General features: G+C 31.8%; 1 protein-coding gene across 1 annotated transcript; it reads left to right on the plus strand.

Annotated features, from left to right (window-relative positions):
- Window positions 1-1,730: 1,730 nt before the first annotated feature.
- LOC146528460 (facilitated trehalose transporter Tret1-like) lies at window positions 1,731-16,775 on the plus strand. The gene is made up of 7 exons (XM_085203874.1): window positions 1,731-1,910; window positions 11,032-11,140; window positions 12,628-12,843; window positions 13,762-13,959; window positions 14,180-14,375; window positions 14,874-15,000; window positions 15,321-16,775. Exons 2-7 carry the CDS (start codon window positions 11,053-11,055, stop codon window positions 16,005-16,007), a joined length of 1,512 nt encoding a protein of 503 aa, XP_085060000.1. The 5' UTR covers window positions 1,731-1,910; window positions 11,032-11,052; the 3' UTR covers window positions 16,008-16,775.
- The last annotated feature ends 532 nt before the right edge of the window (window positions 16,776-17,307 follow it).

Consider the following 17,307-nt stretch of genomic DNA (forward strand, 5'->3'; position numbering starts at 1 on the left):
GCAATTACAAATGAAGATCATATTAATTACATGACGTACCGAGGTATCGATTGGTCTGTAATTCAATCAACTCGAGAGGTTCAATGAGGTTAGCATAATTATTGAGAAGATCTAAATATGATAGTTTTTTACACCTTTATATTTATGACGATCTATAATTATTGTTTTTTTTATGTAGATATGTATTTCACACTAAAACATAGTTGAAAAAAAGTTTATACAATCTTTTAATTGTTGTTGTTGGTGCACCTGAACATCTATTTTGTTAAGTCTTTGTTGATTTCTTCACGCTTTTCCCCGCATATAATGAGAAGACACAGAAAATTTAATGTCAAGACACTCTGTTCTTCACTTTTCTTTCGAATTCTAGATATTTCGGGTTGGTGAAATTACATATTACCATTTTCCTGCTATGGTAAGAGCTAAAATAAACTTTATAAGCTAAACTAATTATACGATACGGCGCGTTTTCAGCATTGTTACAGTGGTAGGTAGCATTTGTTTAGTAGGTATCTAGTAGGTTCAACCGCACGATTCGTATGTACATAAAAATTGCATAATTCATACAATTTTCCGTATACTTTCTTCCAATTATTTATTATTTATTTAGATTCTCTTTCAATTTTTTTTATTACAGAAATTGTCAGTCCTCACTGTTTAGAAGCGACGCGTTATCAAAATATCGATTTTTTTCGTTATCTCGTATACCAGCATATTTTAATACGCAGCTGATGATACAATCAGTACATTTTTGATAGCAATTCTAAACATTGACTCACTTTTTCACGGTATTGGCATTTAAATAAAACTTTTAAAAAGTGGCCCAACCTATACATATTAACGAGGTACAGAAGATGTAATTGATGCTGCTTTCCGTGCATAGCAAGGTAGGCAAATGGAACCTGGGAACCTAGTTTTAAGACTCGAGACATTGTGTGTTAAATGGTGGAAGTCAACGTATCGTTTTGGCCTCGATATCAGAGCGAGAAAATTAAATTATAAAATATTTTAGTCCCGAGTGGGATCGAACCCACAACGCCCCCTGGCCCCCTGGGCCCCTGCGGCACGACCTCATTACCTTAAAATAAATAAAAGTGTTCAATCTGGATAATATCGTCTGAGCAGGTTTACGCTTCGCAAAGCTTAAAAAGCTTTTACATTACAATAAATTATAATGGTATCTAACTTAGGTATATACTGTCGTAGGCATCAACTAGTAGAAGATTAAATTGTGATCTTTATTAGGTATATTAATATATTAGTACATTTAATATATTTTTTATTTTCGTTGTAAATAGTTGTTTTTCTCATGTAACTTTAGTTTTAAGTGTTGTGTAATCACGGTCAAGTCCACGAATCTAAATTTAAAATATCTTACAGCATAACAAGTGTTTTTGCCAATAATCCATTCAATGTATTATGTACATGATATGTATGGGTAGAAAAAACAATAGTTTTTTTTTAATTCTCACAAAAACCAAAAAATATATGTATATAAAAAATTAAAGCGAAAATTTATTAAAGATATTAATTATACACATGTATTTATATTTACCCAGTTTCTTTGTGCTAATTGGTTATAAAACACATAATTATATTTTTTTAGAAAATATGATATAAAAGAATACAATAGGACTGTTATTATTAATTAAATATGACAAATCTAGGAGGTAAATTTAAATAACGTAAGGCCAACGTGCACTATGCAGGTCATTATACAATACAAACTAAATAGTTTGGCCAGTGTTCCAAAATCCGGCGCGATCGCCGACCGCGTCCAGTCCCGTGCGCTACGCGTTATATAATTAAAAAAAAAACTTACGTCACACGTGAAATTTTATTGTGTTTATTTAAATTATCTGTGCATTTATATTTTTTTCAATAATTGAAAACTTTATTGTTTTATGTTGGTAAGTAATTTTTGATTATTTGATTGTTTTCAAATATTTTTTTTTTGGTTACTTATAATATAAATTAAAAAAATGTATCGTTCAAATTGTCTATTATTTTCTCGTGAATTTTATTTCTTACAATAAAAATCTAAATTTATTAAGTAAGCACTATTAATTTGAATGTAGGTAGTTTTGACTTTTCATTCATGGATTAAATAAAATTTAAATCAAATAAGAAATAAGCGTGCATATCATCCAGGCATTTTTCGCATTTTCTATGTAATTTTGTAATGTCGATATGTTATAATATAATAAAATTTAACAATATTATAAAAGAAGATAATTTTCGTGTTTTAGTAACAGAAAAGAAGCTTTGCCATTGATAAGTATCTTAATTTGCCATATCATGATAGTGGAGACGGCGATAATTAGTTTAGTAAATTTAAATAAATATGTAAATATAGATATAATTTAAATATGTATAATATAATATAGAGATAGCAACATTTTTATGTTAAATTATTACAAAAGTAATTACATAATGAGATCTATTTCTTATATAAAAATATTTATCCTAAATAGATTATTATAGATTAAGCTTATTAAAAACATAGTAAAAGTAATTTAATTCACTCATAAATTAATAACTTGTAGGTAGGTACTTAATTAAGAAATAAATACAGAGTTTGTCTTACTTTATGTGAGTAGAACCTAATTTTAGAAGGAATCACGTACGCACAAAAAGTACATTCATTGATTTTCCCAACTGCAAAATTTGCGTAAAATCGTAATATGGCTATGTAATTTCTTTTTATATCAAAATATAAAATTAAAATGTTTTTAATAATAAGCGTCGGTATTGAGAATAATATAATTAATATAGAAGTAGAATTATAGCCTATAATTTATAGGTAATGCCGTCGTGGCGTAGTAATGCAGCTTCTGACTGTAAGTGCGACGTTAGCGGACTCGATTTCCATTCCGGGAAAAAAATTTCTTTGACTGATTTTCTGAGACACTGTTTTCTACAAAGAAAACTTATCTTCACTTTCACTAAGCTGTTTTGCGCAAAAAAATCATGGATCTTGATTTTAGTTTCGAAGTGATCTTTTTATGTTTTTTTTTTATATTTTTCAGGCTTAACTTTTTGTTGGTAAAAATTCTGGCGTGGGTATGGTCCATCCGATTCCTCCTATGCCTACGCCTATGAGCAACTCACTCATTCTCATTATAAAAAAAACACATTAATATTTTTAAAGTTTATTTTTTAAAGTACTAGATTATAATTGTTTCTTTATTATAATTATTTTAGTAATGTTTATCTAAATATGTTTAAAAAAACCAAAAGGTCCAATTGATAATCTTTGAACTATGTATATTTATTTCATTTAAATATTTTCACTTGAACTTTGATTAGGTTATAAATAGATGTTAAAAAGTTGACGTCATTGTGACGCCACTGGAACGACCCAGCTGTGACTGTGGGTTCAAATTTGAAGCATTTGTTTTATGTTCCTTTTTTATTTTCTCTTTTTAATTTATAAATTAACAAATAAGATACTTTTGTAATATCATTACATTATATGTGAACAAGTCAATTCGAATTAAGGAAGAGAGTGAAGGAGAACCCGACTGCTTAAGCAGTCCGAGTAAAGCGTAGGTAGGCGTTTTGCGTCTCCGACCAAAATAAAGAATGTCCAGCTTGTCCAGCTCTTGTAAGGTTTGTAAGAAAAATTTAAAAATGTTGATAAATGTAAAAAAAACTATCTAGAATTCAATTTTGGCTCATGACTATTTCACTGATTAGGAATAAAAAACCTTAACTGATTTAGGCAAATGCAAAATTTTATTTATTATTCTATTAGAATTTATCAACATTTAAGACCTGGCAACCCTACGCAGGGGCACAAGCATGAGACTGTTAACGCGATGGGTAGCTAGTGTAGGTTCGATTTCCACTAACTAGTGACATATTATTTTACTCTTGCAAAATGTGCTTTAACATCTCCAGAGATATTTTCACAGTGAGGTAACTGAAAGAAAATAATCTTACATTGTTGTAATATTAGATTGGATAATAATATAAATCTTGAACTCCATTTTGACGCAAGAAATTTAAACCTCACCGCATATTTCGATATCTATTACTTAACTCTGATGTGGTTATGCGGGTAATTTAGTGGCTTGTAATGAGATATTCATAGACGTATTGTTTGCCTTATAATAATTGTAGTTGTTAACAACTAAGTATATTAAATATATCTTTATATTAAATATTTTAAATATTTTTATGTATATTTTAATTTTACCACGCCATCGATATGGTGGTAGGTACATAAATTGTAAAATAGAATCAATGTGATGGTTGTACCTAATTAAAAACTCTTTTTGTTAATGAAGTTTTGTAATCTAGTTATTTTTTACTTTTAATACTTATGAATGATGAACGTGAATAAAAAGCAATATAATTATTATGTACATAATGTGACATATTCAACAAACAGTGAATATTAAAAAAAAATATAATGTTTTAAATTTTGTAATTGAAATAAAACTCATTGAGGCCGTCCTGGCGCAGGGGCACAAGCGTGCAACTGTAAAGACGGCGTTATTGATTCGATTCCCACTCAAGAGAATGAAATATTTTGCATATTGCAAAGCGCGGCGTTGAGTTTCGCCACTCAACACGCAATGCCCTAAGAATTCTGAAGAAAATAGGGTAATGTGTCTAAACGGAGAATAGAGCGTCTTAACAGCAGGTCCCAAGTTTCCCTCTGCCTACCCTGCTATGTGAGGAATAAGGCGTGAAGCTCAAAAAAAAACACATAACCAGGTTGATTTATTGATGAATTAATGATATATAAACAGAACATTGTATATTTAGATACCATGCAAACAGTTTTGGCAAAGGTTCAATTGGGTAAAACTAAATAAACGGACCTGCAATATATTTGTTTATATCACGATTGATAAGCGGATGTTATTGTAGTATAATTTAAAACAAAATAACTAAAATCTATTAAATTATAACATTGTGGCCGTCGTAGCGCAGCGGCACAAGGGTGTGACTGTAACGCGACGGTGGTGGGTTTGATCCCCACTCGAGTAAGTGAAATATTTATTTACGTTTATATTTCCATTTCTTCGCTCTGGTGCCACTCAACACGCAATGCCTCCAGAATTCGGTAGAAAGGGGGGAACAGAGTGTCTTAACACTAGGTTCCCTGTGCCTACCCTGCTGTGTACGGGATGATTTAATTCGATTAAATTTTTTATAACATTGTGAAGCAGATACAAGTCAGATTTGATTCCACATTTAGTTAAAAATAATACATGAGATTTTTTAAAAAAATATTGTACAAATATGTAAATTGTAATAATTTATTCATTTTAATGAATTATAATTCCTTAAATTGTGTGGATTTCCTCTTACTTTTATATGTACGATATAGAAATAATAGTAAGGAAGGAAATTACATAGGCTTAATAATATTTTAAATATGTTATTTACGTAAGTCATCGCATAGTAAAACCCGGTTATGAAAAAATCGTAAGGAGTCATACTTTTAAAGAGGGTTTATTCCAGCTACGATACTGTGGTTTGACAGTTACTTGGCTGTTTCTAACATTTTAATTGAATCACCTGATATTCATTACAGGAATCTTTTTAGCGTCACGTAAGGAACCTAGTGTCAAGACACTCCGTTCTCCATTTTGTATTTTAAATATACTTTTAGTTATAATTTTTTATTATTATTCTAAGGATCTCATTTTGTGGAGCAGAAAGAAAGTTCGTATATACGTATATCACAACTTCCTTGCTTATTTCTTCTTCATAGTTAAAGTATGGTGGTTGTCTAAAATCAGAACCCATATGGAGTTATCAAGAATTGTTGTAGCTATTTAATTTTAATTATTTAATTATTTTCTGTAAATGAAATTACCCTACATAATTATAAAGAACTACATTTTGATTCTAATCTTAATTTTCTATGATTATACAGAAAACTCGGTACAAACAAATTTATATTTTTTGATATGAACTTTAAAAAAAAACTATTGTCTTATAGCGTTTATTTAGTTTTTAAACTAAAATTCCTACTTTCATTTTATATCTCTAGTTATACAATGAGTGATATTGAATTTTAACGTTTTTTTAGTAATTAGGCGACGATTTAGAAATGGTAGCTCATCACTTATTCCTTTCGTTACGTTTCATTTTGTCCAAAAACTCGGGATTGCAATGCAATTGGGAAATGCCGCCATTTTTCGCATTATTCCAAATAGACAGACAGAATATTTTTTTTAGGTTAAAATATTTTTGTAGGTTGGCAAGCATACAAGGTTTGTGCATATATATATCTATCATATATATATCATATATCACATATATATCTAGTAAAATATATTAATCACCCAAATCTTGACACTTCAATATTATTGTTATATGATACAAATCAAAATAGTCTATATAAAATGAAGTGGGCAGTAAAATAGGCTGTAACAATGATGGGGATTTTTATTATTATTACGCTTATAAAAGTAGAGAGTAACAGAGCTTGCTTCTTATCTCATGTTGTGTAAATGTTTAGATAACCGGACTGGCTATTATCGTATGAAAATACTCGTATGTTATACGGCTATAGTTATCATGTACTTTTGTTTTATTTTATTTATATTTTTTTGGAACTCCATATTCGTTTTACATACGTAGTAAGGTTGTATAAAATAATAATCGCGGTTGATAGTCCGGATAATCGCGAATCCGTATAACTGAGGGACGGATAATCGAGTTTCTACTGTAGCCAGATCTACAAACAAAATCATGTGTTTCAAATTTTCAAGCCATCGATGAGAGTGCGAAGGCACTGCGTATTCAGTGGTAAAACCCCACGTCACGCGGTCTTTAATATTTTCAGGTTAAATAAATATTTTAGGGTTAAATAAATTTCAGGTTATTCCTAATTAACTGTATTTAAAAATATTAATAATGTAATATTTAATTTAAGTACGCTTAATTTTTGCTACGAATTTGATTATTATTTAACGTTGGGAATGTAATACTTAAAATTATTACGAAACATATTTCCCACAATTTCATGACGCCCTGGTATGACTGAACGCAGTGACTGGTGTTCAAATGGGTGTTTCCTCTATAGTACAAGTACGATGTTGTTTCGTCATATAGTGGTAGGTAGACACACGTCATCAATACAGGTTGGAATAATGAGAAAGCGGAGAACGGAGTGATTCAGGAGGTTTGTGAAAATAAATAAGGATATCCATCCATCAGCCTTTTAAAGTCCACTGCTGGGCATAGGCCTCCCCCAATGCTCGCCACTCCGTCCGGCCCTGCGCCCTTTGAATCCTGGGTGGTCAGCGGGTTCCCGCTGTCTTCTTGAGGTCGTCGGTCCACCTGATTGGAGGGCGGCCTGTACTCCTTTTTCCGAGACGTGGTCGCCATTCGAGGACCTTTCTTCCCCATCGGTTGTCGGTCCTCCTGACATTATGGCCTGCCCATTGCCACTTCAGCTAAGGATATTATCAACATTTTAAACTAGTTTTTAACTAATTTTTAATTTAAAACAAAAACTGAATCGACACTGCTTACATAATTAATAACCTACTAAACTAATTATCGATTAAGAAATATGATCTAAAGAGGATGCTCTCTATAGGTGCAAACGTTTGCAATTTTGTCTAAGTTGAAATAGACACATCGATCCTTTGTTATAGATAGTAAAAATACGTTATACGTGCAGTGATTCGATAATTTACTAAATTGCCGAAATAATAATAAATATTACATATCTTAGATAGCACCATAGTAGAAGCAATTTTCCTATCAGATAAGATAGTAGAACATGATAAAAAATCCGTAATTAAAATTGATTTACTATACAAATATTTAATTATTTCAAAAACACCTAATATTATTTCTTTAATATTTATACTACAATTTATTTCTTAGCTCAGTATGTTAGATGGTTCATAATAAACAAATACAATGACGTACGATATGTCATACGCTATTTAACCTCATAAATATATCAAAGATTTATAAGATTATCATAAGAAGAGGATATTATTACCACAAAAATATATTTATTTCCCTAATCTTGGTTACCAGTTTATCAATGCAGTATGATAAAAAACTTATATAATAAATCACCAAGAGTTAGTAGGTCTTCAATAAAAAAAAATTAAGCTGTTGTTATAACCAGTAGCATATGGCTTAACCGGATATCTTTAGCTGATAAGCATGTGTTGGTAGAAATGATAATTTTACACTACTGTGTCACCCTTGACTTTTTGACGTTATAATTTTTATACATTTTTTTTATATTAGGCTGTATTATAAGTTTGCCTATGCCTTAGATTTAACTTTTTTTAAAGTTTTAAAATATACTATGAAATAATATTTCTATTTATTATTTTATCATCACATAATTATCATATTTTGCAGGCTATATCAAAAATTTAAATCAAAAGTCACTCTGCCTATGTTTAAAGACTAGTTGTGTATTAGATTCGAATACAACGATGCAGTTTGTCTAATAAAAACCAAAAATAATCTAGGAATAGTTTTTTATTTGTTTAAGAGTACGACTAAACACTCGCACTTATATAAAAAACTAGCGGCCCGCTCGCGGTTTCACCCGCGTGAACTGTTATTATTAATTTCTGTCTCCATGACTACGTCCTAGTGACGTCTATGCAAAATTTGAGACTCCTAGCATTTAGTAACGAATGACAAAGACAAATGTCATTAGTAACGAAGTTTCATACAAACTTTCAACCCCAAAAACAACCCCTTGGAAGTAGAATATTACAAATTCCCGTCTTAGCGACCTACGTCCTATAAGTAACTCCTATGCAAAATTTCAGATTCCTAGCACTTGTAGTTTCTGAGATTTCGTGATGAGTGAGTGACCTTTCGATTTTATATATATAGATAACAAAGTTGAATACATTGAAACAGAAAAAATCAAATAATTAGCTAAAATATATAGAATTAATATAAGAATATTTTATTATATAGCGTCATGCCAGCCCACTTATTGAAGGTTAGTTTCGAGTGTTGATAAGTGATAAGTCCAAGTGTCGTGCGAGATTTGGCGTCGATATTTATCATGTCATTTCTTCGCAGAATTTTTTTATACATATTAACAAATGTATATTAGCTTTTGTAATATATAAATACATTATGTAAAAAACTTTTACATATAATTTTCTTCATTAAAAAAATATAAAAGACTAATTAAAAGAAAGGGGAATTTATAAGTGATTTACATGACGTTTCCTTATCTTTGAGAACGAGTGCATATTTTTTTAATGAATTTTTAGTATGCTATTTTTTTCGCTCTGGTATGTTACCAGCGCAACCAGGGTAAAGCGCGGCGTTTAGTTCCGCCATTCAATACGCAATGCTTCAAGAATTCCGCGGAAAGTGGGGAACGGCGGTGTGTTTTAGTCTTAACACTAGTTTCCCAGATTCCTATTGCCTTTTTATATATAAATTTGGATAGAAAAGTCGCTTAAAAAATATAATTAAAAATATTAATTGCGTCTTTGGCACAATTAATAGGCATCTTAATTAGGCATGTTTTTAAAAATACAAATACGTCGTTGTTGCACTTAATGCAATATTATGATAATATAAATATTTCATATCGAAGTCAATATTAATTTAAAATTTAAACTCAACGCGCCCTGGGGTCGATGCATGGCACCCATTGTTAATGGATCTTGTCACAGTAAATGAAGTAATGTTTTAGTCATCCAGTTGAAAGGTGAGCCTTCGAAAATGTCACGTTTATATTATGTATCTTATTAAATAAATTATTTAACTGTAACATTTACGTATTCTAATCATGTATATCCAGTGGCCGTTATGACACAGACTAGAACGGTTGTGGATTCGATGTCCATTTGGGGGAACTATATTTACTCCATATTCCATTCTAATATATTTATTTAGTTACTCCGTTCTTCCTCATTCCTCCGTTAATACTCCAGCTTACAGGTGAAAATAAAAATGATTTAAAAAATATATTCACCTAGTTGGAATCGAACTCACAGTCATCTCATTTAGTCAATCATTCCCACCACGGCTTACATAATATATGGGAATATAGTATATAGAATTGATCCTTCAAAGTTCAAATAGACCGAACAGGATGACTATGGTTATAGTTACCTACTTCGTTAACTCTATTGAGTCTCATTAACAGGCGGTACATCGTCGTTAATTTGACCTACGCTAAATATTACTTGTTATTTATTGTAATAATAATCTTATTAAAACCTTAACAATAAATTGTATACTTTCTTCTTTTTAAGATTTTTTTTTGTATAACTAGTTACTCGCTATACTGTGGAAATACTAAATAGTTCAAATTCCTTTCTTCTTTCTTTTTTTTATTTGTCGAGGGAGGCTATAGGCTATGTTACATATTCTACATATATCAAGTGATAGAATTACCTCAGAAATTAAAAATTAAAAAATCAGCTTCACGCTGTTTTCCGCACACAGCAGGGTAGGCAGAGAGAACCTACTATTAAGACACTCCGTTCACCTCTTTCTGCCGAATTCTGGAAACATTACGTGTTGATGGCCTCAACTCTCGACTAGGGTAGGCTACAACAATATGTAGGCTTGAGAGGCCGTCGACAGAGGGTCTTTCTTCAGGATTCCAACTTAGATAGACTTCAAAGTTTGGATAAAATCTATTTTAATTGTAATAAATATGTATTTAATTTGTTTTCAAAAAATTATAGCATATATTTATTATTATATTCAATGAACATACCAACTTACTTTTAATATTAAACGCATACGCGCTTATGACGTTGCATACAATAGTTAGATATTAGCGTCCGATTAGCGTATATTAGTCAATACATACAAGATGAAGATCTTCAAGGATTTGTTACAAGACGACGTTACGTCTTATTACAATACAGTTTTTTGTAATAAATTCTAATTAAATCTTTAATAATTTAATTTAATTTTAATTGCTATTGTTTTTAATATATTTTTATGTAAAAGTTTGCTAAGTGCAACGAACGCGCGCACGATGGTAGCTGTATCGATTCGAAATCTTTTTAAGCTTGATTTAATTGATTTTTGTTACAGGTAAAACTAACTCCATAGAACATGGAGAAGCCAACTATGCACATGCTCTCCGTCCAGGAGAAGGGCGGAGAGACCAAGAAGACTAACCAATATATAGCTGCTGTAGCAGGTATGTAAATTATCTATCTCCCGCTTTTAGTAGGGTAGGGAAAGATCTTAGAGCTAAGATTAAGTCACTTTGTTTGCCATTTTCAGACCAATTTTCTTACCAGAGAAAATAAAGGTATTTCATTAGTCCGAGTGGGAATCGAACCCACAATGCTTACAGTAAATAAAAATTTGGGTTATATATAATTTAAAACACTCGGTTTCATATCTGGTTATAAAATTTCAACTTCACATTGTGTCTCACATACAGCAGGGTTGACAGAGCGAATTAATAAATTCGTCCATTTTGTGGCTCTTGAATGAAGTCAAAGGCAAGGAAAATATCTGTTTTGGTCAGTTTTGGCCATAAACTTTCTTTTCCGCCATAGTTTCGGTTTTGACAAAATGTGAATCAAATTTAGGGCTGTGCTGAAACTCAGTACTTGTGGATTGTCAGTTTGGTTCGGTTTTGGTTTTGGTCTAAAAATGGTATTACTTTCCCAACATTAAATCCTTAGGAATTGAATAGGCTACTATATATATATAGTATTCAATAATATTTGTGATTTATTATTTTTTATAGTAAATACTATAAAAGATAACTATGTATGTATATTTATATTTTTTTATAATTAATGATAAGAGATGTAAAGGTCAATGTACATTACTGAGATAACTGGCAAAGTGTCAATTTGATCACAACTTTAATGAAGTAATATGTACTAATAAATAATTAATAGCGATAATATAGAAAGTTTCGACCCAGATTCGAATTACTAATTATTTTTTATTTAATATTTTTTGAACAACGCGCAGTGGTAGGGGAATTATTAAATTTAACTTGATTTTAATTCCTTTCTCTAGTAGACATAGCGCGGCGTTGAGTACCGCCATCGCATGCAATGTCTCGAAAAAGTAAGCAACAAATGGAGAACAGAATGTCTTAATATTTTTTACCAATGCCTACTCCGCTATCCAGGAAAAAAGCATGAAGTTACAAACTATTATGATTTCATTACAAAATTGAATTAACATAAACGAAATAGCATCAATTGACCCCGCTACTAATGTAATTGCACTGAATGCACACAGACCGCGCACAGACAGAAATAACTCCGTATAAACATTTGGTACGATTTATTATATAGATATCGGTCAAGACTCGAGCAATGCGATGAATGAACTTTTATATTTGTGATATTATGTTTAAATTTAGTTTTGCACATTTTTTTAATAAAAATATTTTTATTTGAATTATTTTATAGAAAGAAAATACACGAAACCATCGTGGATTGTGATATACGATAATAACAAATTCGATTTTCTCTCTCGTCAATTTATTTCTTTAGCGTAAAGTTGTACCTTGCATGTACTTGCCTAGTACTTGCGTACTAGGATACGCAGAGGGAGCTTAATGTTAAGACACTCAACTCTCCGCTTTATGCCGAATTCTGGATTCTTTCCTTTGATCTGAACTGTAACTAACGTAATATTATATTTCCATTTCAGCGGCTATAGGCGCAGTGGCTGCTGGGACGATCTTGGCGTGGACGTCCCCCGCCCTCCCCCAGCTGGAGCCCCCCAAGAATACCACACAGAACTCATCCACGCCCTTAGAAAGGGATGTTTTCGCTCTCAACGAGACATACAACGTGACAAATGTTACAAAAGTTTTACGCAATTCTTTGGGACAAGAGGCGGCGTTTTTGCTAGATACTAGTGAAAGTGAGTAAATAATTATTTAGTATTTGAATGATTTCCAGTGTATTGATATATTAGAAAGTAAGAGAGTAACTACACCCACGCCATGTTCCAAGAGGCACGGGATTCGTATCCCGCTGCGATCGAATTTTTAGACGTCGCCTTTTCTACCTTCAATGTGGACTAAAAAAAAAACAAAACATAAGTTATCAAAACTCTTAACTAAGACTTTAGAGGCACGTCTCGAAATATTTAGCCATGTCTATAAATACAGGCCACACCCACAAACGCTACGTATTTCTGGAAGGTTGCCAGACATTGGACGTCAACAAGGTTACGCACATTGTCTTTTATCACATGATTGGGGAAATTATTCTTATTTTAGATATAACTACTGAAAAACAATATTTTTTTGTTCTAAATTCTTTGGCAGCTTGAAATATTAATAATAGGTTTTGAGTGATATTAACGACTTATTTTTTTTACACCTTTTTGTTATTTATTAACTATAAACTTTGTATATTTTCAAGAAGTAGTTTAAAATGAACTTGTTAAACAATTTTTCAATTCAGCCATTTTCAAATATGTTAATTTAAAGAAATAAGTCAATATTTCTCAACATCTTCATACCTACATTACATATACCTTCTTACTACTTAAAGTTACTTTTAAAAAATATGAGCATTTAATGTTTGTTTTGTTTCTATCATTTTACAAATATATATATTTTTTACCATTTTAAAGCATTTGTTCGACCAAATTACTATAAATAAATATTAATAAACTGTGCTTTCTTTACTTTTGTTCTAGGTATGGATATTTTTTAAATGATAGATATTTTTTTACGAGAAAGAAAAAGTAATATAGATTTGTAAATAATTATGTAGTTCAAGCGGGCGAAGCAGGTCGCTAGTTTATAATAAAATATTCTCTTTTCTCTAGGTTCCCTGGTTTCATCAATCCTAGCAATAGGCGCGGCTATCAGCGCTCTACCCGTGGGTGTCCTCGCGCAACGGTTCGGGCGGCGACCCACCATCCTCATCCTAGCTCTACCATTTTTGATTAACTGGTTGCTTACGATCTTTGCAAATGGTGCTGGCATGCTCATCGCTGCTAGGTTCTTCGCTGGACTTGCAACTGGTGAGATAACTAAATTATATTTTTTCACAATTTAAACGCGACATCTGTGAGTTTCCAATTCAAGTCTTAACACAGAGTTTCCTCTGTCTCCCCTACTGTATGCGGGACATAGCGTGAAGCTGATTACGTAAATCCACCATCCATCCAATTGTAATTTAAGCTGACCTTATAAAATGTTTGCATTTTATTCCTTACATAATATGTATAATTATTTTCCCAGGCGGTATATGTGTAGCAGCGCCCATGTACATAGGAGAAATTGCTGAAACCTCGATCCGAGGGTCTCTCGGCGCCTTTTTCCAACTGTTCCTAACTGTGGGCATCCTGTTTACCTTCGTGGTCGGCGGATGGACACATTGGCAGACTTTGTCTATTATATCTGCTGTGTTCCCTATACTTTTGGTTGCTGTGTTTTGGTAAGTTAGGTTTTTTTTTAGTTTTGCGCCATCAGGTACCTATTTTGCGTTATGAAAGACAATTGGCATATATCAGTCAATACATATTACGATTGTAGGTTCGATCCTTACCTTTTGTAATTTGCGTTATTTTCTTCTACGTAATTCAACTATAAGGTTAATACGTAATTTTATTACAGGAATGTAATTTTATATACGAAAAATAAACCTAAATTAATTATATATAGTTAAAAAAACATAAAATTATCTTCACGCTATATTCCGCGTGTAGTAGGGAAGGCAGAAGGAATCCTGTGTAAGATACTCCGCTCCCTACCTCCGGAGTCATTGCGTGTTGAGTGGCAGAACTCAACGCCATACTTTGCCTCAACACCAGAGCGAAGCAATGAAAATATTAAATATTTCATTTCCTCGTAATTAATTATTTTCTTTTAATTTCAACGGAAGTATTATTATGATACATTCTTTTTATTTTTAACCATTATTTTATTTTTGCAGGTGGATGCCAGAAACTCCCCAATATCTATTAGGCAAGAACCGCAGACGTGATGCTGAGAAAGCTTTGAGATGGTTGCGAGGACCCGACGCTGATCTTAGCGCCGAATTGGAAGATATGCAAAAAGATGTAAGTATTAAGATAAGATTAATGTTTTATAACGTAATATTTATATTAATGTGATTTTATATTATTAAATCTATCGTGTGATGGTTGTGTTTCTCTGGTAAGAGAAACCATTGCGTCGAGTTCCGCTACTCAAGGATTAACACTAGGATATCTCTGCCTCACCTGCAATATGCGATATAGTATGAAAATTAAATAAACAAATATTAGATCAATGGAAAACTCCTCGAGACCACCACGGCTGAGTAAACAATCCCGTAAATATTTTTTTTTTCTCGGCTTAATTTTTTATGTCCACTAACAAACTCTTTTTTTAATTCCAGGTCGACAACTCATCACGTCAAAAAGCCGGCGTATTAGCAATGGTTACGAATCGAGCCTCTCTAATGGCCCTCATCTGTTCCCTCGGCCTCATGTTCTTCCAACAGTTCAGTGGAATAAACGCTGTCATTTTCTATACAAATAACATATTCCAATCTGCCGGATCAGATATTCCCCCAGCAATTGCCACCATTATTGTTGGTGTCGTTCAAACCATAGCCACTTATATATCTTCTCTATTAATAGAAAAAGCCGGTCGCAGAATCCTCCTTTTGCAAAGTTGTATCATAATGGGCGTATGCTTGATCATTTTGGGTGCATATTTCAAATTGCAAGAAAATGGTGCCAATGTAGGTCCGGTGGGCTGGTTGCCTTTAGTTTGCTTGGTTTTGTTCATCGTTTCCTTTTCCTTGGGCTTCGGTCCGATACCTTGGATGATGATGGCCGAACTTTTCCCAGTGGAATTTAGAGGAACTGCATCAGGAATAACTGTTATTACTAATTGGTGTTTAGTTTTCGTTGTGACTTTATGTTTCCCGTTGATGAAAGACGCTATTGGTATCTACAGCTGTTTCTGGTTCTTCAGCGCTTTCATGATTGTTTGCGTTTTCTTCGTGTTCTTCTTAATTCCTGAAACTAAGGGGAAAACTGTATCGCAAATACAGACTATACTCGGTGGTTCAAAGTAATTGTAGGCTTCGTATCAAATACTCTCTCAATGTTGTTTTCCATTTGCGTGATGTTTGAGGCATATCATGTTACGAGATTTCTTAAGTTAAAATTGGTTTGAATGTTAGAAGAGATTTCAATAATTTATGAATTAAAGTAAAGATGGCTTGTGATGATTAATGTATAACTTCAATTTTATTCATAATAGATACCTATTTAACCGCCATCGAATACTTGAAAAGTAAACCTGTACATTCAGGTGTTATTAATAAAAAAATCTATGTTTTATTAAATCCACCATTGCACTGTGATACGCATTTTCCAAATATTAAATATTTTGGGATCTCTCTACGTCATTTCAATTATATTTTATAGATTTTTTTAGATTTAAGGAATATACAAACAAACCTACATAAGTACATTATATTATGTGTTCATATATTAAAGTGATTACTACACCCGTTTTATTGATATTTTCATTGGATTTTGGAATTTTATGTCGGAATTCGTAACATTGTGATTAACTTAGAACAATATAAGATTTATAAGTACTTATTAGAATAAAAAGTGCCAAATATTTACTGTAGGTTTCTTATTAATAGTATTTATACGAATGACAATACATTGTGCAATAAATTTGCTTAATTTAATAATTAATTTTATAAATGTTACTAATAAACTAAATACTTTTTGTAAGTGACTATCAAATGTTATTAGAACTGGATTGGTTGTTGTGTTGTTGAAATTGTATGTTAATTATAAAATGAATAAATTAAATATTATAAAAACTGTCTTTTTCATTTTCTTCCTTCTTTATGCTTTATTAACCTCTCCGCTGCTTAAAGGTAGATAGTAAAAACTTAGTATTAAGAAGACACTACTCTTCATGCAGCGCTTTGTCTCTTTTATCCCTTTTTTATTCCCCAAGTCGGATTCAAATCCATAGACGTGCTACGCTGACAATGTTTCTCTTGCTTTCTATCAATGAAAACTGCCTCTCAAGATCGATGTCTAAGTTGAGAGTGACTTAAAAAAACTGGCGTTAGTGTTAAGACACTCCGTTCCCCGCTTTCCACCATTTTTTTTGTTTAATGGCATAATTCAAATCTGTGTTTTGTCTTTTTTCAAATGACTGCCTACCTATTAAAAATCTTATTGAATTAGGAAAATATCATTCATTTACTCTATTAACCGTGCCGTGCTTTAGTTCTCGAACTCAGTTACTAAGATAAACGTATAATTATAACCTCTTTTAACTATAATTTATGAATATATCGTCATTATTATAGACAACTGAATAACTGTCAGAATATTAGAATA

Source organism: Heliconius melpomene, chromosome 19, assembly GCF_056956725.1.
Source record: "Heliconius melpomene rosina isolate 202511_hmr_F chromosome 19, ASM5695672v1, whole genome shotgun sequence".
NCBI lineage: Eukaryota > Metazoa > Arthropoda > Insecta > Lepidoptera > Nymphalidae > Heliconius > Heliconius melpomene.